Raw genomic sequence first — 23,542 nt, forward strand, 5'->3', positions numbered from 1 at the left:
AACCACAACAGCACAACACTTCTTTTACTACTCTGAGTTGCAGCAGGCTGTGTGAAGCTTGTGCAGCATGAGGAGGGCTGACTTGGGAAGCTGGTTCCAAGCTCAGTCTGTAGTGGACCCACAGCCCATGGCCACCCATCAACAACTCCACTGCTGGCACACACAGAACAGAGAGGGGCAAAATGCAGAAGAACAGAAGCTTGAAAGAGCATGAATCTACAGGAGAACGAAACTGCATGCCCCTGCGAAACCTCTTCTCTGCCTGCAGACTGAAAAGACCCATCCCATCAGGAGAGGTGCTGGAGCTCAGCCAGGCAGCCCCATCTGCTCTGTAAGAGCCAATGCAACCACAAGAACGCGATGGTGGCAGCAGCAGGGACTCTCCTACGAGAGGCACAGAGGTCTGCCTCTGACGCACTCCAGAGAGCTGTGCTGCTGCTCACTGGGGGCTCACAGCAGGGATGTCACCAAGACACCCTCACAGAGCCCACTCCTGCCCGCTGCTGCAGCTTCACAAGGGCACCAGTGACACAGCCAGAAACAGTCTGAGCAATACCAAGATGGACTGCAGAGGGTGATGGCACTCTGGAATGCAAGCTGTTTTTTCACCAACCCTCACAAAATGAAAGTTCCCAGGGGAACAGAACCTCAATCCACTCCTCTCCAAGTTTGATGCCGATATCAGAAAGAGATGCTCTGAGTCCGAAAGGGGATTGCAAGAAAAGGAATTCCAGCCACTCTAGCCAGTATGTCGGCTTTGGGAGCACGGGCAGTAAACAAGAGATGTGCACCTAGGACCTTGTCACACAGATGTGGTTGGTTCCTATGCGAATGGTTCCATAGGATGGTTCCCATGATGGGAGTGTTGGAAGGGAAGGATACTAGCTCTTCAGGAAGGAGAGGAGAGGAGACACAAGGAGGGGGTGTTTCCTGTTTCCCTCCATGTCAATGACCAGTAAGAATGCATGGAGCATCCTCTGCCAGGTGATGGATGAGGAGCTGAGGGCTTATAGGTTGGGTTAAAGGGAGAGGAGAGATTGGCAACATTACAGTGGGGGTCTGACGCAGGTCCTCCAACCAGGAGGGTGAAGATTGAGAAGATGAGACCCTCTCTAGACAGATGGGAACAGACTCGTGTTCATAAGTCTTGGTCCTCATGAGGAACTTCAGCCACCCCAACACCTGCAGAAGGGACAACAGAGCAGGGCATGAGCAATCCAGGCGGTTCCTGGAAGGCACTGATGATAATTCCCTTCTCAAGTGATACAGGACAGGCTGGGTGGGGCTTGGAGCAGCCTTTTTTAATGGAAGGTGTGCCTGCCCATGGCAGGAGGGTTGGCACTAGGTGATCTTTAAGGTCCCTTCTAAACCAAAGCACTCTATGATTTAATAATATTTGAAGCAAGCTGAGAAAACTGTAAATCACCCTGTACACAATGCAGCTGTCAAAATGCCTCACAAATCAACTACGTCCATAGTTCTATAAAAGCCTTTTTGACAGTGATAGTTGAAAGGTACTACTTGTTTTGATTCTCATAAAGTATTTATCTGGAAGTACAGACTCTAGATTACACATATACATTTTCTCCTAGCAACTGCTTACTTTGAAATGTACAACATCCAGAGCAAGGACTACAATATAATGTGAAGTAAAATTCAGAATATTTAATATTTAAATTTATATACAGCGCTTACTTGGAAGCTACTACACTAACATCTTAAAATGATCAAATGATGGGTGCATTAAAAGAAAATAAATATTAGATTTTCTATTGCTGTACATGCTCAAAAGTACGCCTGGTTGAAATACAACAGTACTATATCAAAGTACAGTCACAGGATCTTTAGTCATTCCCCAGCTGTTATGAATTCTAACAGCCTCATTTGCAGCAACAAGGATTCCCCAAAAGCAGGCTCCAAATGCTACTTCTGCAACAGTAACCACAGACTTTATGCACAAAAGCCTCCAATTTTTCAGGGTGAAATCTTTAAGAGAATCTGAAAGTACTTACATGATGATTTGTAAGACATCTAAGCAAAAAGTAACATTTCTTTTTCTCTTATTTGTAGTTGCTTCCTTAGTGCCCTATCTTGTTTATTGATGGGTTTTCAAATTAAATGCATAGCATTTTACTTAAAGGTATCTTAATATGACTTTTTTCATTTCTTATGTATAAAAGATTTGCTTCAATTAAATAAAAACTAAAAACTTATAAATAAATCTGTAAATTTTAAAAATTTACATTTACATACAAATTTTACATCTATTTACATACATTTACATACAAATTTTAAATTTGTAAATTTTATTTTTTAAATTTTCAAGTTTTAAATTTGTAAAATTTACAAATAAATTTGTAAATTTACAGACATTTACAAATACCATCAGCAGGTGGGGTGGTTTCTTTTGTTTTGTTTGGCTTTTTTACCCTGATCTAGTGAATTTTACAGCTTGATATCTAGAGATGCTTGCTTTAAAAAGATGGACCCCTTTGCTGTTCCCATTTCTTCATTTTCCTTGCAGCTCTTCCTGCGTGTGCAGTGCAGACTGGGACACCCAGCTGCTCCCAGCTCCAGCTGAGGAGCACCCACCCCCTGGCAGGCTGAAACCAAGGGAAATGCCACAATATACTCTGCCCTGCCTGGCAAAAGTCAGCTCATCTTTCAACTCTTCCTATTTTTAATTTCCTTTTAAATTTATCAAGTCATACATTTAAGCAATTTTCACTGCAACACTGACAATCACAGTATAAGCAAAAGAAGTGGCAGGAAATTTTACGTGGTGATGCCAACCCTGAAATGCAAACTTCAAGCTTCCAAATATCAAATACACACACAAAGGCTCTCAAGCTCTTGGGTAGTCACACTGAAAACAAAATTATGGCCTTAAATTTAGGCACAGGGTAAGTAACTGCAAGAGTACAGAGCTGCCAAGTAAGAGTAAAAATATAAAACCTACCTACTAGTGGGAAAAATTACTGATTTATAGATCTAAATGTTGTGATTTTTGATCAATCCCATCTCAGAGATTTGTTTCAGTTCATTGACTTAGTAAGTGGCACAACCAATGTCAGCTCAGTCAACACCAAAAGCATTTAACTTCAACCAGGTGGGATTGCCAAACTCCTGTTGCAAGGGACAGGTGTCACAGGCAACAGGACAATATCAACTTCTTTGCACCATCTGTCACACAGCCCAAGTCACAGCACCAAAGGAAACCACAAACTCCTGGAGTAAGCCAAGACTGTGGAAAACCACATATTTAAATGATGGAAAACTGGCATTTCAGCGATAAGGATCATGCTAAAAACATACTAGTAAGAAAATCCAGATGCACTTCAACTGCATGTTTCTCCACACCAGTAAAAAAGTAATAAAACTGCTGTACTTTCTGGGAGGATTTGGCTTCAAAACAGATCAGCAATGTTTAGTGGTCTGTTTAGAGCACACCTATGCTCATGCAGCTACATATATTTATATGTATTCTATAATTAGATCAATCCAACAAAATGCTTGTTCCAAATTAACAGCTACTCAGTTTCCTTTTTTAATGCAAACACTGATCTCAACACTCAGCTGAACTATTTTGATCACTAAATCTAAAATCTTACTTCTGCTTTCTCTCCTTCAGTGGTTGCCTACTACACAAATTTCCATTTTGATTGAAATGTATGCAAAGAAAAAAAAAAAATAGACCACACAGTATCAACTCCTGAGCACAGGTGACCTCTCTGAGCTGATACAGGAAAACATCCTTCTGCTGTCACAAGCTGCTTGCATCACACCATACCCTGTACAAATTCTGAAGTAAAATTTAAATTTAAAGACTGAATAGTGTACACATTAGGGCAGTTATCAAATACATGAGAAACTAAAACTTGGTTATAATTTGTATCCTTTACAGAAAGCCTCAATGTGTACAGGGAGATTTTCCCAATCCTGCCTTTGAAATACAAGCTAATGTCAGCTCAAGCAAAGCAGGCCCTGTAAGGCAGAGGTTTATTTTGGAAACTACATTGAACAATATTTTTCTGTTACTTCAGAGGAACTAAATCTCCATAGAATTGTAACTTTAAGAGCAGGACATTTAGAACTTGCAGCCTCCTGATCAATTTTTGCAATTATCAGTGTATTTAGCAAGTTGGGTGTGGCAGAATCCTAAGGGTTAGCTGTTCTGTTACCTTAACCACTTCCCAAAGAGGTAGGGGAGAAGGAAAAAAACCAAACCCAAACACTGTGTTGGTTTTTTTTTTCCTGCTAGTCTCAGAAATTAAAATACACCAGAGGAATTAAAATATCAGCATGACACTTTTGAGCATAATGGCTAAGCCTGCAATAGATGGATCTTACCTGACAGTTCTGTCTCCCTGAGTGTTTTCTGTCTTGCTGGCTTTTAATTACTGAAGAAATTAAAAAGTCTACTGTTAGAAATTTTTCACTCCCCACAAATTCTTCCAAAGTGTGATAATCTTGTTATCACCAGTAAAATCCAAAGTCACTTTCAATCATCTTTCCAAAACCTACAACCTTCTCTCAATCTACATCCTGATCTTTCCCAGATAATGTCATGCCCTCAGTTTAATTTTAAACAGCTAAGCTGTTGTAGAGCACTTCACTGCTATATATAAAACCATAGTCAGATGAAACAATCCATAAAAATGAATAACTAAGCAGTCAAAATGGCAGTTTTAGCATAAAATCTTTTCACATGGTCCCTCACTCTTTTGACACTTTTTCTTTACTCTTTTTGTTTAATGGAATTCACCAGTAGTCTATATACAGAGGACTCCTGCTGGGATCTGAAATTTCACATGCTTTGCATTAACTCAAACCATTTACTACATTGAACTCCTACTAAAATCCCTTTTTGCTGAGATCAATGAAACGCATTCTAAGTGTAAATATAAAACCAAGTGAATATGTTCTACAGACATTGATTTACTTTTTGGTTTCATCCGTTTATTCAATTTTCAGTATCTTCAATTTCATGCAGCCATTTTCAAAAATGTTGAGTGTTAGAAGAAATGTTACAGGGCTCAAGGATTACCAGTTTGCTGACCTCTCAATCAAACATCTTCCTCTAACAGGACCGACTGAAAGAATCTGTTGAGTTGTCTCTGCAGCAAAAACTGCCCATTTTTCCTGTAAAACCTTTCCCAGGACTTGAGACAATGATTTTCAGAAGACATAATCTCCCTTCTCTTTGTAAAATTGGACAGCATTTAAATTCTCTAATATAGCAAAAAAATTTCTCTACAATATTTGCAAAATTCTTCTGGCTACTTGTGACGCTTCTCCTATGGTTTTATATTTCAGTGAATTTACTTATGGCTGACTGCACTGTGTGCCATCTGTTAGACAGCTGGAAAAATTTCCATTTTATTAAGAGGTGCCGTGCCCTGCTCCTGGCCAAGTAGCTGTACAGTTTCATCTAGGATTTCATCATTCAGGACAACTGAAAAGTTTTTGCCAACAGTCCAAGGTTTCTTTTCCATCAATTCCATTAGTATTAGTCCATCTCCACTTCAAAAACTGTGCAATGTCTTTAAGGCCAGATGCTATTTCCAACACCACACAATGTTTTCTGGATCCACAACTCAGAAAAATTCTGGGCACAAAAGGCAGAGGTGTCTATCTTTCATAACATAAAACTTCACTTGTTATTCCTGCATAGCTGCCTGGTAAGAAGGTTTCTTATATGGTTTTTTTTTTGTTTGTTTGTTTGTTTGTTTGTTTGGGTTTTTTTTTAATCTTCCATTGAGTTTTGTGCAGCGTATTCAAGGACATTAGCAGAAAATTAACTGACCTGTATCTTTCAATCTAACTGTCTTGAAGTTTGTGTCAATGAAGCTTTTCATTTTCACTAAGGCCCTATGAAACTGCACGTCTGAATTTTTTTTCTCTTTGATTCAATATTCCCCATCTGGCTTAGGCAATCAATGATAACAGCATCAGACCTGAATCCAGTTGTTTCATGATGTCTGTTGTCCTGAGAAATTCAGTTCTGTCTATTAAAGAGTCTGATGTGCAGTCTACACTTGCTGTTAGTGCAAGTGATCTGCAAGAGATCTCAATAGAGATCTCTGACTCCACACTAGATTAATGTCAGTCAGCCCAGCCATTTGCACATCACATGAACCATGTGGCATTACAGCTGCCCAGTTGCTGTGTGTGTTGTATGCAACCATGAGAAGCAATTCTGCATCCATGGCCCCACTCTACACCATTCTGTGTTCACTAATATATGGGAACATAATTGGAGCAGCAAGATTTCATCCAAACCCTTCAGAATACATTCTGGCCACATGAAGCATTTCCCCAGGCTTGAAAGGCATGAACCATGTGTGCTGCAAATGTGTTCCCCATAAGAGAAGCGTGCGGTTTTGCAGCCCTTCTGCTGCAATCCAACAAGAACTGTTCCCCGGCATTACAGGCAATGTCCCTGTGAGCACACAGGACCAACAGTGACAATACAGTGACAAACCCTGCATGTCCTGTGAACACCCATCTGACCACACACATGCCTGACTACCAAGCCAAGCACTTTTGGAAAGTGGGTTTTTTTTAGTAAGTCCAGTCACATACAGATATTATTTATACTTTAAATCAGTAGAAAACTATGGCATCCAGATTTTTCCAAGTTTGCCTGATAGCTATAAGTGAATCTTGTCTGCTTCGGTGTTGTAGCAATGATTATCAGGAACACAAAGTCATACCAGAGATCAGACTTCTCTGTTTAATGCAAAAAAAATCAGACTCATAGAGGCTTTGGAAAGGCTCTTTGGAGGACCCATGGATGCTATGCAAATGACAGTAACATAAGAAGTTGGAAGAAAACTTCTGGAGATAAAATATTTGTTGCTAGTGGAGAAAGTAAAGAACAGTTGTAGCATTCCTGGAAATTATCCAAAAAAAACAAACCAAAACCAAACCACTAATCAAAAAACAAAAATAACGAAAAAGCAAAAACAAAAACAAGCAAGCAAAAAAACAAAAACAAAAACAACCAACCCCACCTGGCTGGCAAGCAAAAGTTCAATAAGCAGCTAAGAAAAAATGGCTCAAATGGGAACTCAAAGAAACTGGGATATTTGGGAAATAGGGATTTTTTCTCTAGAAGGAAACTGAGCTTAACAAAGAAAAGATAAGAAGGATTTTCAGTGGCACTTCCAACATCGCAGGAAAACATTCAAATTGAATGTTACAGATTGATTGTTACAGAAACAGAGTACATGGTTTAAGAGAAGCAGTAATGTCAAGGAGAACAGTGAGTCTCAACTAAAGGACAGAAGTTGATTAAACTCAGTTAAGAAGGTTTCAGCAAAGGAAAGGCAGAACAGACTCTCTTTTTAAAATCTGGCAGAGCAATATGACACCATATGAAAGGATACACTCTTCTCTACAAGCCTAGGAAGCTAGATGGAAGAACAAAAATGCCTGTTGTTGAAGCATTATTTACACAATAGTCTTCCTGAAAACTTGGTGTAAAAAATCATCAGCAGAATAAGGAAAAAGTAGGAAAAGACTGAAAGCCGCACTGTTCACCAGGGACTGGAGAAAGGCCTGTATTAACAGTCTAAGAGAATTAAAAAAAATAGTATAAAGTGGCTATGAGCCAAAAAAAAGAGACTGAACAGCAAAGACTCATAAAAATAAATTACTTGGAGGACTAGTTATCATGCAGATATAAGGAAGGCTGTCAAAGAAGAAAACACAGCAGATCAAGGGACACTTTAGTGACTCCCAGATGGACTTGCTAAGCATCACAACAGCAGATGGAAGCTGAGACCACAGTCTGTGTCTCATGCACTGCTGAAAAACAAAACAAACAAGCACACAGACAAACCCGCCCATACAAAGAAAGACAAAACATCTTGACATCAGTCTGGTCTCAAGAAATGGCAAGAACCTGGTCCACAAAATATTGCTACTGAGGGGCTTCTTTATAACAATGACAAAGCTTGTAAAGAAAACAAATGAAAAACAAAACCCAAACACTAAAATTGAAAGGGGGAGCTATAAGCTTACAGATTAAAATCTTTGTAGGTAGCCTGAAGACACTATAAAACTCAAATGCATAGGGCAAAAGCTAATCAATTCCTCTAAACAACTTGAGAAAGACCAAAGTACAACCAGAATGTCTCAACATCCAAGTAAGGAAGCTTCTAAAATCTATCTTCTGTAGAAGAAAAAAAAAACACCACAAAAAACAACACAACAACCTGAAAGGGGATAATAAAAAAGGATTTAATATAAAGGCTTAATTAATATAAAGACTCTGTAATGCAGGCCAAGAAAAGAACTTTCTTGAGAAATTATTTTTAAGAAAATATAAATAAATAGTGAATTCTTTTTGAAATATAATCAGAAGTCATGGCGTCCTGCTAAAGAACTTCCAAACAAACAGATTATGGAGGTATTAAAAAGAACAACTAGAGAAAAACAGACTGTAGCAGAAGGCATTTTGGTTGTTTGTTTTTGGTTTGTTGTTTTGTTTTTTTTATCTGCGCCCATTGTGGGATAATTCTCTTTCCAAAATAATCTATGCAGGAGGAATAAATCAGAAAGTCTGTTTCAAATTGAAGCATTAGTGTAACGCATTACAGACAAAAGCAAAAACATGAAACGTAAATTAAAAAATCACCACAAGCAGTCAGGATTCACCAGAAAGGGCCAATAAGACTCAAAGAAGAAAGAGCTAAAACTGTAATGGTGGACCTGTAGTAGCCTGTAACCTGCACCCAAAAGTTCCCCAGTATCCAAAGACAGACATGTGATGTACTGCCAGTCTCTCCTGGGATCCCTCTCAAAGACAAAGGGAAGTCCCAGCATGTCTGGCATCTAGCAGGAAAAATTGTAACAAAGGTACCAAAGTCCTCAGGAATCTTATGGTATATGTTCAAAATACCCATAAACAGTTTGGGAAAGGGCTGAACAGCAATCTGGCAAAGATGAGGGTCAGCTATGAAGAAACACAAAAGGATCTCATAAGAGTCACTACAGAGCAAGAAAATAGCAGGTGAATTTCAGCAGAGATGTGTGTGCAGAGATGCACCTCAGACAGAGCAATCCTAACTTTATACACATGACAACAACTTGGCTGGCTACTAATACTTAGAGATATTTGGTGTTTATCATAGCTAGACCCATGAAAACATCACTTAGATGCTCACCAGCAGTCAAAAAACAGCCTGAAATGCAGAACATGGCAAAATAGAATAGAGAAGAGAAAACATCACAATGCCCCACCTCAACAATGCATGATGAACGCCATAATTCTGGCTCAATCACCATTTCCAAATGAATGAAAAGGAAGAAAGGATGGTTTTCAAGAATAGTCAAAGCTGCAACACAGTGGCTAGATTCTGAAAGAGTAACACTTGGTTTTAAGGTTTCTCTTCTCTGCATGGACTGAGCACAACTGTCCTTTAATCCAGCTCTTCTGATGTTTAAAGCTAGTGTCCATCTCAGCCAAGAGGAACAACCTCCACTGGAGCTATCTGCTTGCAAAGGTGTAGCCAGAACTCCATGAGCTCCTGACCATTCCTACTGTATCACATGCCATGGAATAGAGAACAGACACCTATCCCTGCCAAAAACATAATTGGTAGAACCAGGATGTGTGGGCCTGTATATTTCATATTTAAAAATATGCCCCGTGCAAACACCATGCACTCAACCTGAACAGTGAGTGGTTTTTTTTTTACACATCCTCATTTGCCACATCAGCAGTTTTCTCTCCCTTGGTTTATTTTCCATTGATTTGTGTCCTCTCCTCTGGTTAACCACATGTCAGATAAAATCTGCCAGTGCATACAACTCTGTATTTAATAAGCTGGGGTTCAGAGGGCCCAGGAACAGGGTCTGGGAATATAAACAGGACTGCCATGCCTTTTGGTCATCTAGCAGCATCTCAACCTTCTCTTAGGCTGGCAATTATCAAAAGCTTTACTTGAAAACATGTAAGAGCATAAGAAAAGCAGGATGGTCAAACCCAGTTACTAGTGGCTACAACACTCAGCTGCACTTTTAAAATTGTCCTACTCAGTGGCAGTAGCTGGCAGCCACAGAAGATAAACCATGTCCCAGAGAGCAAGGACAGTTAATTACATCCTGCTCCCTGAAGTGCCCCTTCAAAAGAGGGGGGGATTCAGCAAGCAGAAAAGTGAGCAAAAAATCTGTACTTTGATGAAACTAATTATTTCAGGCTCCAGAGGTAATTGGAACCTACTCATGTAATTTATTAATTTTCAATGTAAATATAGTGATCAAAATATCTTTCTTGCATACTTTATTCTACATGCATTGGTTCTGACTTCCTCTCAAAAAAGGTGGGTTAATAAGTCAGTTTAGCTTGCTTTTCAGATATTCTCAAAATCCTTCCTTATATTATAAAAACACTATTAAAGAAACTCTCCAATAAATGCAAGTACTATTTATACAAATCACAATATATGGAAGATAAAGTAAAACAATTAGAAAGAATATATATTTTTAAGTTAAATATATTTAAAACATGTCATTGGAAAAGCTCCATCAGCTAAACATTATGGATAATACAATACTTCACAAGACTCAAAGACATATTTTTCAGATTAACTGCACTGCAACACGTACTAAAAGTGAAATTATGGCCTTTCTTGTACCCATACACATTCATGAAAGTCTGAAATACTCATTTAGATTTGCAGAAGTACTCATCTGACTCTTGGAGCTATTTAATACTGACAGTTACATATTTTGGCTGTCACTTTTAAATCGAAGCTAAAAGGTGGCTTTCCCTCACCATTTTCCTCCTGACATAATAACTTGAAAATCTGGCTGTAATCAAGAAAAAGTGTCAAGATGCAACTCACTTAAAAGTAAGAATGACAAAATTTGAACCAGGGAGCACATGAGCTTCAGCACACAAGGAAACTGCTCATTTTAAGGGTCTGTTTAAGGAAAAAAAGGTACAGTTAGGCTCCGCTCTCTAATAGGTCTTTTAAAAATACATTTTGCAAGAATATTCCTAAGGTTTAACGAAGAGGCATAATAGGGTAGCATGAAAAACAGCTTTAATATTGAAAGGCACTCCTGTCATTTTGTAATTACTTTTGAAGTGTTTCCTAAGGTTGTGCAATTACATACTAAACACCGTTATTAGTATCGCAACAATGTTCTTAAAGTTTATTCCCCTAAGGATGCTTTCCACACTCTCATGTGTCTCTCAGTTCAACTGACTTCAAACCTAAGATATTTCTTACTTCATTTCTGACTCCACAATCAGGACCCCATTCTGCAATGGCTATTATTTCTACTATGATAAAATTTCAAATAAAGGTTACAAACATGTTAACTTACATTTAAAATATACTTGCCAACTAAAATTTCAGGAGTAAAACTTGAGACTTAATCATAAGAAATAGAGCAAAACAGATTCTGCAAATACAGGCATTTTTGTCTGTATTTGCAGACAAAATGTGTCAGGGCTTTTTCATAAGTACTGTTACCCTATTTCATTAAAGCACAGGTAAGAAAATAATAAAAATCAAAGAAAGCAAAACCAATCTGCTAAATTGTTTTTATTGTTAAACAGATTTCACATTACTTGAAGCAACTTTATAAAATCCCATCACCTATCAGTCAGGTTTAAAAACTCCCAGAGCCCACTTGTGCAGAAAACAAGCCCCAGTGAGAGCCTGTGGCCATTTTCTGGCATGAGTTATCAGGCTAGGAATCCCCAGTGGGGTTTACAGGACAAGCTACTGCTCTGGACAAGCTCCCCATCCATTTCCTCCTAGGTCTTGACCAGACCAGACAGTTCTCAGACCACCGTGCTGATACAAAGGACCATCATAGTACCTGCAGCAAGGCAAGAGAATCCACCCACCTGCCAAGGTATATGAAGCAACTCAAGTGATTTATGAGGAGCAGCTGAAGGAACTGGGGTTGCCTAGCCTGGAGAAAAAGTTGTTCAGTGGGGGCCTTAATACTTTCTACAATTACCTGAAAGGCAGAGCAAAGTGGGTCTTGGTCTCCTTCACCCAATTACAAAAAAAAGGAAAAGAGGAAACGGCCTCAAATTGCACCAAGGGAGGTTTAGATTGCATATTAGGAAAAATCTCTTCACCAAAAGGGTGAACAGGCTACCCAGGGAAGTGCTGAAGTCACCATTTCTGGAGGTATTTAAAGCACATGTAGACGTGTCACATAGGGACGTGGCTTAATGGTGGACCTAGAAGTGCTGGATTAATGACTGGATTTGATGACTTTAAGGATCCTTGCCAAACTAAACAATTCTATAGGAATGGGAGCACTACCAAGCAGGTGCTGAGCCAAGGTAAAAGAGCATCTGTTTTCCTAACACTTCTCTCAAAGGAAGCAATGTGTCCAAGTCCTCAGCCTGAAATCAGTGTTGCTAGAAAAGGAGCTGGGGGGAATCTTGTCTTCCTAGGATTTTCCTGCCAGACTGACCAAAGTACTAGCAAATTGGAGAAAGGCATATGAAAATTTTACCTGGAATTGAAGCAATCCCGTTTATCCAGTCAATGAGCAGATCCCCTGTGCCATCCACAGCATTTAGGGTCTTTAAAGGTCCCACAGCACACAGTTCAGCTGTGAGGAGGCAGGTGGAAAAAAGTAAATTCTAACTACTTTTGCAAACCTTACTGAGCAGCTCTGAGAAGCTATTGGGAAACAGAGAGGTGAGCTGGAGCACCTCTCATCCCAGCTGGTGTCTGGTGCATGCAACCAAAAGCCAGTGCTCCTGCACTCTGGAGCAACACCTTCCAGGTAAGAAAACCTCCAAAACTAGAACCATGGATGGTGAAAGAAGAAAATGGTCAGACCAACATGTCATCATCTGTAGTCGTTTCCTCTGCCTCTCCCAGACACAAACCTGGGACAGGATCACACCAGAAAGAGCAAGGGGCTTTTATATCATATATGCACCACTCAAAACAAGAGTTCTGTGTAGAGAAGAGATAAACCACCCTTTTATACAGGGTGGTAAAACAGACAACTGCGAGAGTAAGTGTAGACACAGCCTCACACTCCTCCGTACAGATGGTACAACAGCCCCTTCAATTTTCAGCACCACCTGAATCAGGGTCAGTGTATGAAAGTTGTTTATTCAAGATATAAAAAGAAAAGATATGGAAAAGAAAATGTATTGAGCTGTTTTGAGTTTTAGTTTTTTTATCAGGTTTGATGCTCAAAGAAATAAAAAGTCAGGGAAAAAAGGGCAGAACTGTGCCAATTCACTTATTTTTGGATCCAGATTCCCCAAAGCAGAAGTTTAATTTGTTGGTATCTTCTCATCATCACAGGTAAATATAGCTTGAACTGATTCAATTCTTTTTGAAATATGCAGAAGCTACTATGGCAGCACATAATTATCTGGGATCACAGGTCTGCTGTGACTGGGGACGTAGGCACAGAATCAAACACCACAGGTGCTCAGCTGCACTTTGCTCCCCAACACACCCAGCTGCTCAAGAGATTTGCAGAACACATCTATCTGCATGAAGTGTCCATCAGTTTGGAGTCATGCATGGAGCAGCCTGGGAGGCTCCAGTGACCACTACTGTTATAACAAGAAGTTTTCTCAATCACAGTTTAAATGCAGGGACTGTGATCTCTGGCTAAGGTCCTTAATCTAGAACAGCCCTTGAAGGCTCAAAGAAACACATTCACTATTTTGTAGGAGTCAACAAATCAGTTGGATATATCTGTCCACAACAAGGAACTTGAAACCAATTTATAAAAATTTAAGGAAGATAGGCAGGCAAGTATTGACAAGTCCTTGGCAGATCCACTATGAAGTTGCCAGTACAGGATTTGTGAATCCACATACCTGGCTTGAGGCTGATAAAGACAGCAGACAATCAGAGCCCAATCCATCATCGGTCTTACTCCCATTGCACATCAGTAAACAGCTCTAGTCAGAATGTTATTTATCATGTCTGCAGTAATGATTAGCAGTTGTGGATCCACCATTTTCACCACTTTGAGTCATAATTTGTGGCATTAAATACATTTTCTATTGCCAAGGTATTCATAAAACTTCAATTTATTAAGATTACAATTAAAGGCTAAGCATTTTTCCAATATTGCCATACTCATAGTTTTATCCAATTCTTGTTCAGAATTTAGGTATTTTTCAATATGAAAGATGAAACAGAGGCATGAAAAGTGAGGTTGCCACCAGCACCTCATTAACTTGATGGCTCTGTTTCCAGACTTGTTAGGGACTGGCACATGAGACAAGCTCTTAGCAGCAATAAAAGTAACCACAGATGCACTGCGAGTGTCATTAGCGAATGAAAGAAGGAGCAGCCCAGACTGATGCAGCACTGAGACTGAAACCAGACAGAAAGCCAGGCAATTCCTGCTTCAGACAGGAAGATACAGCAACCTTTCCTGCCTGACTAAAGAGATAATACTGCCTTTAAAAAGTCACTCTCAGTGAACATCTGAGAAGAAAGAAGGAACATCTGGTAGGGACAGCAATATCCTAAGACCGTATCAACCAACCAGCAACTATAGCTACAAGAATATCCTGCTATATTGTCTAGAGGCAAGAAAAAAATAATTAGAAACATGGGGTTTCCTCATGGAACATTTTAATAGGGGACTTGAAAGCAGAACAGTACAGTCAATTATAACTGGAACTGAGGAAAGAAAAGGCATTGTAAAAACATTGATGTTTATTTTGAATTCCTTCTCAGGTAGGCAGTAGCAGTAGCATGGTAGAAAGAGTTTAAGGAGAGGTAGGATACCACCTGAGCACAACAACCATAGCATCAAGCATGGAAAAAAACCTCTGCTTGTCCTTCAATTAGTGAGGATTTTCTTACTTCATTACTTTTGCTGTTATTTAGCTTTCTTCTTGGGGGAATGAATATATTGGAGTTTGAAAACACTCTTAACAGATGCTTTGGCGTACTTTCAGTCTGCAAAGATTCCAAGGAACGTTTTCAGACCTTGGGTATTCTTGGGCTTTGGGAAAACAGTTGGTGCTCTTAAACTAAAAAAAGCTGTAAATTACATAGGGTTGATCTCAAAAGATATCCTAAAATTGAGAGTACAAGAGGTCTTATAGTATGCCCGTATTATTCCATGCAGTAAGGTTATAACAGAGCATCTCAAGTATACAGATACAAAATCACATTGTCAGTGTGGTGACCTTTTGGTGTGGATGGATGAATTTTTCAGAGGCAAACTGATGAGATGAGAATATTACCAGAGGTACACATCAGATGCTTTTAGAGAATGATGAAATATGCTAAAACTACTTTTTCCACATGGACCTGGATGACATTTCCCTCTTCATTTCAAGATGAGATTCTGATCATGGAAATCTGGAAGGGCTTGGCTGATGTCCAGCTTTTACCAGAAACAGCAAAAATTTATTTCAGGAATAACACCAATTAGAGGGAAGAAATGGCACACCTCAGTTAAAATCCCATGAGGCTTACAGGATTCTCCTGATCTTCTCCTTGCACAGAAACAGTTCTCTGCCAACCAGGTTGGCAGCCAGAAAGTTTTCATGTACTCCTTCAGAATGAGGCAGCTACTTCTTCTTGGATCAGCTGATGGTAAGTTCAGTCAGTCTGGTGCCAGAAAACCAACTCCTGCAGAATGCACATCTGCCATGCTGCAGGTTCATCCATCTAGTTAATTGTATTCCCTCTTAAGAACCATTGACTACGCCCCTTTTTGCTACAGAAGGTATTTGGGTATGTCACTAAAATAGATGTGCACCCAACTTTTAGTTTTCTTGCATTTATAAATCCATAAAAAGGTTCATAAACCTAAACTGAGCCTACTAGCAGGATCCTGAGCTTTTCAAGAACTTCAAAAAAGTGGTTGAGGGGGAAGCCAATACTTCTGCTCCACAGCCAGTCCTTAGGTGGCCAACCCAGAACAATCTCAGAGTGCTTTGGAAGAGGGAAGGCAACACCATGCCACGTTGCAGAAGCACTTTTTGCCCAACACATGTCCCCGGTTGGCCAAGGACACCCTTAAGAAACATGCACTGACACACCACAGCCTACACACCAGTAACCACATCTTAGGAGCTTTACAAGGTCACACATGGCAGCGAGAATTTGGGAGGGAGATAAGGGCTGCAGCTAATGTTGACACCACACATCAGGCTTACAGGTCCTGAGCAAGGGGAACAGGCCAGCCTGAAAGAAAACATGTCTATCTGGGAGCAGCCTGGTGAACCATTAAGTTTTCATAAAAGGAACAGACAGAAGATCCCAACAGGTTTAAATCTTCCCCCACTTCCAACATAAGTGCTAAAAGATTTTGATATCCCTGAACTGTAGATTCTTATTGAAGCCTTTACCTATGGAGTAGGTACTCTTTAAGTCTCGAAAAATGCATGGATAAAGGAAAGTTGTGGCCTTTCAATAAATTGTGCAATTTGGGCATCACCCTTATCTTCAGAGTTTTTGTTTAATCATGTAAGAAATTAATCACAATTTCAGATATTTCAGGTACTCTCATAATTCACACTATGAATTTAAAAATGGCTCTTTTTTTCAATCTCCTGCAAATTGCAGTTACAAGAGACATGCTCCTGCCAGAGACAAAACTGTTCTGGACACCACTAAAAATGGCCATAAGCTTTTAGTACTAAAAAGGGAGAGATGGGCAAATAATGAGTTTTTCATACATATTACACTGAAAGAACAACACAATAGTCAGAGAGAAAATGAAGCTGACCTCTGGCATTTTTAAGTCCTGAAAGGCTTTCACAGGTTTGGGAAAATAATTTACTCTCTATCGATTAAAGCAGCAGCTAAACATGGATGACTGATCTCATTTTGCCAGCTTGCAGTTCATGCCAGGTAGAGAAACAGAGAGGATACTCTGACATAGGAAATTCAAAGGTTGATATTATCACTACATTATTTAAAATTACAAGCTGTGAATGGTCATCATTGAAGCTGACTCAAGTTTTATATCTAGTGTTTGAGGAGATAGAGTGCTTAATTCCAAAGGTCAAAATCACAATAGTTCTCTGAAACAAAAGCAAAATCTCCCAAGAAACCTCTCTCAGTAATAATAGCAGTACATTGTCTGAAACAAAAGTAATCTGATTTCCAGGCACACTTTGTAAGTAATCTTGTTTACTGTAATTTTGCAACAGCTTTCATAAATTTTTCATCTGAAATCAGGAAGGCTATAGCTTGTATTCTGACAGGTTGAAAGAGCTGAGTAAGTAAAATACATCCCTTGTGTACCTGGCTTTGTTTGGGAACGCTTATGAATACTTTGCCACATGAAAAAACACAAAAAAAAGGCAACTCAGACACCACAATGATATATTTTAACAATCAAATAAGACATTAAAATAGAAGGAAGACATCCTCTCACTTCCACTGGTTTCCAGTTTTTTTTTTTTTTTAAGCAGTGTAGAACACGAAAATGGTTCACACTTCATGAATATCCACCCTAACAATGTCCAATCCCACGTTCCATGTTCTAAGCTGTTCTATGAAGCACAAGCAAGAAATCCAAACTGAGTGTTATAGTGAGTCATTCTGGAGTTTCTTCTCCACAACAGACTTAAGTAATTTTCAGTGAAATCTTAACTGCTTTGTACAAAATCTAAAGGAAACAACTGTTAAGAAATATTTCCCTTAACTTTAGATGCATAGCACAGATCTGCACAGAATCATCCCATTTCACTTCCACCGGGCCTTCTCTACAGAATTAGGTCTTCTGTCAAAACAATCACACCTGTACAAGTTGTGCAAGATGAAAGATAAGGATATTAATACCAGATTTTGTGGCTCAGATACTCCTAACCCCATGTCCCTTGTATATCACCAGGCACAAAAAAATGACTAAAAGTCCACAGCTCTATAAAATATGTATCCTTCATTCAGAAGCAGGAGAAACAGATTTAAACCTTCAGGAATACTTTAATTACACATGCAACCAGAAACTAGACTATAATAAAGCGCTTTTAGGTGAAATTCTGGGCAGAGCTCCAAAACATTTTGTCCAGCATCCTGTGGCTGGAAGTCCATATAGGCAAGCTTTCTCTGTGCCTGAGGTTACTTTCATCTGTCGACTGGAAACTTGGATGAAGCCCACCTCTTTCTCCACTCACCCATCCAGTTGTTAGCTACAGGAAGATAAAGGCTCAGGAAAATGGTTTTGAAAGCATTTTTTTCCCTCTTCCGGTATGTCTGGAATTCCAAATGCAGACTGAACTATTAAAGTCACTCTTTCTGAAGAAGTAATGCCTGGCAAGATTCAGCCAGCTCACAGTTTTGTTTCCATAACTTTCAGCAGTCCTTCCATCTGGGTCCAGTTTTATGTCACTTTCATTACTGCAAATGATCTACCTCAAGAGATGAAATTACCAAAATAACCACATGCAACTTGTAAACAAACTGCAGACCATACCACCACTGAAAAGTACAAAATTTGGTACTAAACAGTGTCAAGCCCAAATTCTGCCACCTTGACTGTGGGCAAGTACAGTGTACATATCCACAGTTAGCTGTGCCCGACAAACTTCCAATTCCCCTTTCCAACAGCCCCTTCAGCCCTGGTGGGCAAGCACCCACATTAACATACTCGATAGAGGTAAGTGGTCAAACCTGTATTTTGCACACAGAGCTCCAAAATTTAAACCTTTGGATATTAAACAACTGAATTATGAAGCATCACCATTACTAGCCTCACTTTTACAACTGTTTTGTATTTAGTAGGAATGGTTGAACAAAAAGCTTAAAATACAGCCAATACCAAAAGGAAATAAACCATGTATCGACTCAAAGCTTAGCTAATCCTGCAGGCAGCTCCTGTAGGTTTTAAGACAAAAGTTTGGTCAAGCAAGAAAGCAGGATAGGAAAACACTAGCTGCAGTGTCTCTAGGAGAATCCATTAGATTATACCGACCTGCTCATCCTTGCCTTTAGAGATAACTAGCTCTGTTCAGTAAACATTCAGTTTTCCAGAAGACCGCAAAAAGATTCTCTTTTTTTTCTTTTTCTTTGTTTTTTTAAGGTAGGGGAAGAGTCTGAGACCACACAAATACCCATTTACTTCAGAAGTATACAGTAACGCCAACAGCCTGCTCTAATCATTAACAGCGGGAAAACTCTGTAAAGGACCAAGAATTTTACTGCCCTCTGCAGCTTTTCCTTTGCAAGGGCAAAACGCCACCCATTTCAGGGGAGATAAACTGATACCGACTGTCACCTGCTGCTGTGACACATTTCTCTTCCTAAAGCCTGGAAACCCCACACTGAGCGCGCAGGAAAGACATCGGACCAACCAAACTTCACCTTCCTTAAAAACGAAGGCTGCGCTGTACCAAAAGCTTTCTTGAGAAAATGGGTCAAACGCTAGAAAATGATCTCATAGGGGATGAAGGGGGCTAGCACAAGGAGGGGCACAGCCCTTGCTTACTTGCACTAAAAATATTACTTCAGATACAGGTACGGACCGCATTTTTGCGCGGCGATTAAAACCCTGCCACTACAAAGGCCACCACGGCCAAGCCGCCAGTTGGAAGAGAGCGGAGCCAAGGAATTAAGTGAATTAAACTCGATGCGCTTGTTGACTCAGTTTTCGCTCCATCAGCCGCGCGGCCGCTGCTCCAGCGTCGCCCCTAAATACCGGGCCGCAAAGTTCGGGCGGGGGCTCCCGGGCCCCGCCGCCACCTCGGCGCCTCCCGCCACCAACTTTCCGCCGCAGGAGCCGCAGCACCGGCTCTCGGCCGCCCCGTCCCGTCCCGTCCCGCCCCGTCCGCCTCGGCTGCGAGCGCCGGGCGCGGCGATGCCAGCGGGGCGAGCGGAGCGGGGATGCCGGGCGGTGGCAGCGGGGATGCCCGGGAACCCGGGGATGCAGCGGGTCCCGGACCGGGAGGGCGTCTCTTACCAGCCCGGAGGCGAAGAAGACGGCGAGCAGAGCCAGGCAGGTGCCCATCACGATGAGGAGCAGGAAGACGATGAGCGGGTGCTGCTGGCTCATGCAGTAGTAGGACTCGTAGAGCCAGTCCCGGGAGCGGGACTGTTCGCCGCTCGCCCCGCAGCCGCTGCCCGCCTGCTCTGCCCGCTCTAGCAGGTAGCGGCGTCTCCTCCTCATCATCATCGCTTCTTGCCACATCGGGCAGAGCCCGCGCAAGTCCCTCAGAGGCGCCGCCGCCGCCGCCGCTGCCGCAGGAGGCAGCCGGGGAGTGGAGCGGGGCGCGCTCCCGCGCGGGAGGCGGAGAGGAGGAGCCGCGGCGGCGGCGGCGGCATGGGCATGGGCACGGAGCGCCGGGATGCCGCGGCCGCCGCGCAGCCCGCCCGGGGCTCGGTGCGCCTCCGGAAGGCGCCACCCCGCACGCACATGCCTTGCCCGGCTCCCCCGGGGGCGGGGGCGGCCGCCGCGCTCCTCCTCGCCGGGGAGGGCAGCGGGCGCCCGCCCAGAGTAAGCGCCCCGGAGCGGGCGGTGCCTGAGCGGGCGGCCGTGGGAGCAGCCGCTGCCCCGCGCCCCTCCGTAGCAGCGCCGGGAGATGCCCCCGGGGTCGCGCCACCCGCCCCGGTCCCCGCCTGCGCGGGGCCGGGAGCCCTCGCCGCCCGGAGGGGCGCGGGGCCGCCGCAGGTGCCGCTCCCGACGGCGGCCGCGGGGCGGAGAGCGCGGCGTGTGCCGCTCCCGGCCCGCCCCGGCCCTGCCCGGCTCCCGCGGGGACGCCGCTGCCTTCCCCAGGGTGGGTGGCAGCACCTCCCGGCGCCGCAGGGAGAGAGAGACATTTGGAGATTGCTTTGGAATTGCTCCCACGGGCGGAGGGCTCTTGCGGGACTGTTCCGCTGGGTACCTTTTCCGGAGGCGGAATCCCCTTTTTAGAAGTCATACGTCGATTTTTGTCAAAACGAGCATTCGAGTTAGAAAGAAGCAATGACACATTTGTCCCCAGTTTACCATGTTCCGAAGGATTTGTTTAATTCCTACCAAAGCAGGGATTGGAAAGATGCTGGACATCTAACCCAATAAAGTCGCATATCTGTCATGCACGGCATTTACAGGCAGTTCTGCATCCCCAGCCCGTTGCTTCCCTGAATGCCCCTCCCCACAGCTGAAGTCGGTCTGTGCCCTCTCTGATCTACGCTCCAGCCCCTGTTGTTGCTTTGTCACATCCTTAAACTCATAGAGCCTGCCAAAACGCTCCCAGGAGAGGAAGACAACAGAGTAACACAGATGTTAACAGGCTTGAATGTCCCAAGGGTGTCTCCTGGCGATTGGAGTGATGTTAGAAACAAGAGGGACTTGGGAGTACTATGCTACCACAAAAGGTGAAAAACTGGAGCTGACATAAGTGGTCATAAGTTGTCATAAATGAGAGACATAGACTAGAGGGCTGACCATTAATCAGGCGGAAAAGAAGGCAGGTAACTAGGATGATATAGACCAAAACTCCATGGACTGTGAACTAATTTACATTTAACAGCTAAATTCTGTGCCACTGATTTTTCTACCCAGAAAAAGAAGAGATGGGTCCTCCTCCACAAGTGTAACAATGCAGAGAAACCAGTAGCACATACAGCTCCAAAGCCCTGTCCATATATTTGCACCTCTTAGATTCCTCAGGTTTTTAAAAGGTTTTTTAAAAGCCTTCCTGCCCCCTGTTCCTCTGAGCTGGCTGTATGGAAGAAAAGCTGCTTGTTTTTCACTCTTCCTTCCCTTGGAGCGCTTTCTGGGGCAGGAGGAACACATAAAGGAGAAGTGGAAAGTTACAACCGCACCCACTGTTTTGGGAGAGAGAGGGTGAAAAACTCTCAAAAAGCAGAAGTGGTAAGATTGAAGGATGAACACAAATCTATGTGGGGAGAACATTCTGGCAGAATTAATTGCTGGGAAGGAGTCAGTAGAGGTGGGTGTGAGAATTTTTGCAGCATGAAAAGGCTTTGCTTGCAGTCACTTCAAAAATTATGGAGTTGGCCACCCTCACTGTCACACACACATATATAGTGAGATAAGCATAGGGAGTTTAAAAAAATCAAGAGCCAAACCAGAATTACAACATAAAGCCTCTTGAAAAAGCAGATCTCAGAATCTGGTACTTGAAGGTGTTTTGATCTCTCAAAGGTGGAAAGACCAGTATCACATATACACTTCTTAAAAATTCAAGAATAACTCCATGATCCTGTTAGTAGTCACAAAAATGCAAAAGATCTGAACAGGCAAAATGAAAAAAGTTCTCTGTTCCATGTGTACATCCTTGCAAAAGCATTTGAAATGTAGACAGTACACTCATACAGATGGTAGAAGTCGTTGTCTTCTTCCCCCAGCTGATTCTGCTTTAATAACTTTCCACTGCTTTCCACCTCCCTGAGCCTGAACAGGAAAGGCCATTCCAAAGAGTTTTACCATGATGATCATGCCATTTGTTTGTTATTTCAGTAAGATCTTATGCCTGTAACAGCTAATTCCTCATTATATTACTCTCATGCAATTTCTCAGGAAATAAAATTATAATTGCACAGCAAAAATTTAATTAACCCAAAGGTTGCCCAGTGGTGTCTCATGCCTTTCCAAAACAATGGGATAAGCATAACTGCCTTCTGAAAGAGCAGACATAAGGTGTTTCAACAGCAGAGGAAGAGAAAGTAACATGGTAACAAGAGAAAGCAAAATAATCATGTGTAAACATCACTTCCTAAGGGCGCAGGAGCAGGCAATTCCTAGATGTTACAAGTCAAAGGGGTGAGGCAGAAGGCTGGCTTGGCTGAAGAAGAATCTTCTTTCAGAAATAAGATGACAAAGAAGGCCAATGGAAGAAATTTCAGGTGACATGGGAAGAATGCCAAGATGCTGCTTGCCACTGAAGGGAGAAAATTAGTGTGGCCAAAGCTCAACTGGAGTAGAAGTTGACCAAAACCATAGGGGGAAATAAGAAAAGGTTGTTTTGAATATATTAATGGCAATAGGCAGAGTAGAAATAACATCAGCCCGTTAGAGGATGAGGAGGATCACCCCCCAAACAGGCACATGGAGAATGCAGAAATATTTAATGTATTCTTTGCCTCAGTCTTCTGCATGGATGATGGAACAAGGGGATCTCAATGCCCTGAGCTGGAGTACTATTACTGAGAGAATGATCAGCTCCAGTCAGCCCTGAAATTTTATGGGATCTGCTGCTCCAGCTGGATCCCTAAAAATCTTTGGGGCCTGAAGGGATTCTACCAGGAATCCTCAAGGAACTTGCTGATGTCATTCCAAAACCTCTCCTGATGATTTTTGAGCAGTCTTGGGAATCCAGAGAGGTCCCATCTGACTGGAAGCTGGGCAACATTGTCCTGATTTTCAAGAAGGGCAAGAACAACCCCAGAAACTACGGGCCTGTCAGTCTCACTTCAGTGCCCAGCAAAATCGTGAAACATATTATTCTGGAAAGTATTGAAAAGCACCTACATGACAATGCAGTAATCAGTCACAGCCAGCACAGCTTAAATCCTGCTTGTGAAACCAGATTTCCTTTTACAACAGGGCAACCCACCTCATTGATCTAGAAGTGCCGTTATATGTCATCTTTTTGGACTTC

General features: G+C 42.0%; 1 protein-coding gene across 1 annotated transcript in view; it reads right to left on the reverse strand.

Annotated features, from left to right (window-relative positions):
* The window catches only part of ADCY2 (adenylate cyclase 2), a 206,407-nt gene extending 186,283 nt beyond the window's left edge, over nucleotides 1–20,124 (reverse strand). Inside the window, exon 1 of the mRNA XM_005484268.4 lies at nucleotides 19,897–20,124. Coding sequence (XP_005484325.2) covers nucleotides 19,897–20,124 — 228 coding nt within the window. The remainder of the gene's footprint in view (nucleotides 1–19,896) is intronic.
* Between the last annotated feature and the right edge of the window lie 3,418 nt (nucleotides 20,125–23,542).

The sequence above is a fragment of the Zonotrichia albicollis genome, chromosome 1 (genome assembly GCF_047830755.1).
Source record: "Zonotrichia albicollis isolate bZonAlb1 chromosome 1, bZonAlb1.hap1, whole genome shotgun sequence".
NCBI lineage: Eukaryota > Metazoa > Chordata > Aves > Passeriformes > Passerellidae > Zonotrichia > Zonotrichia albicollis.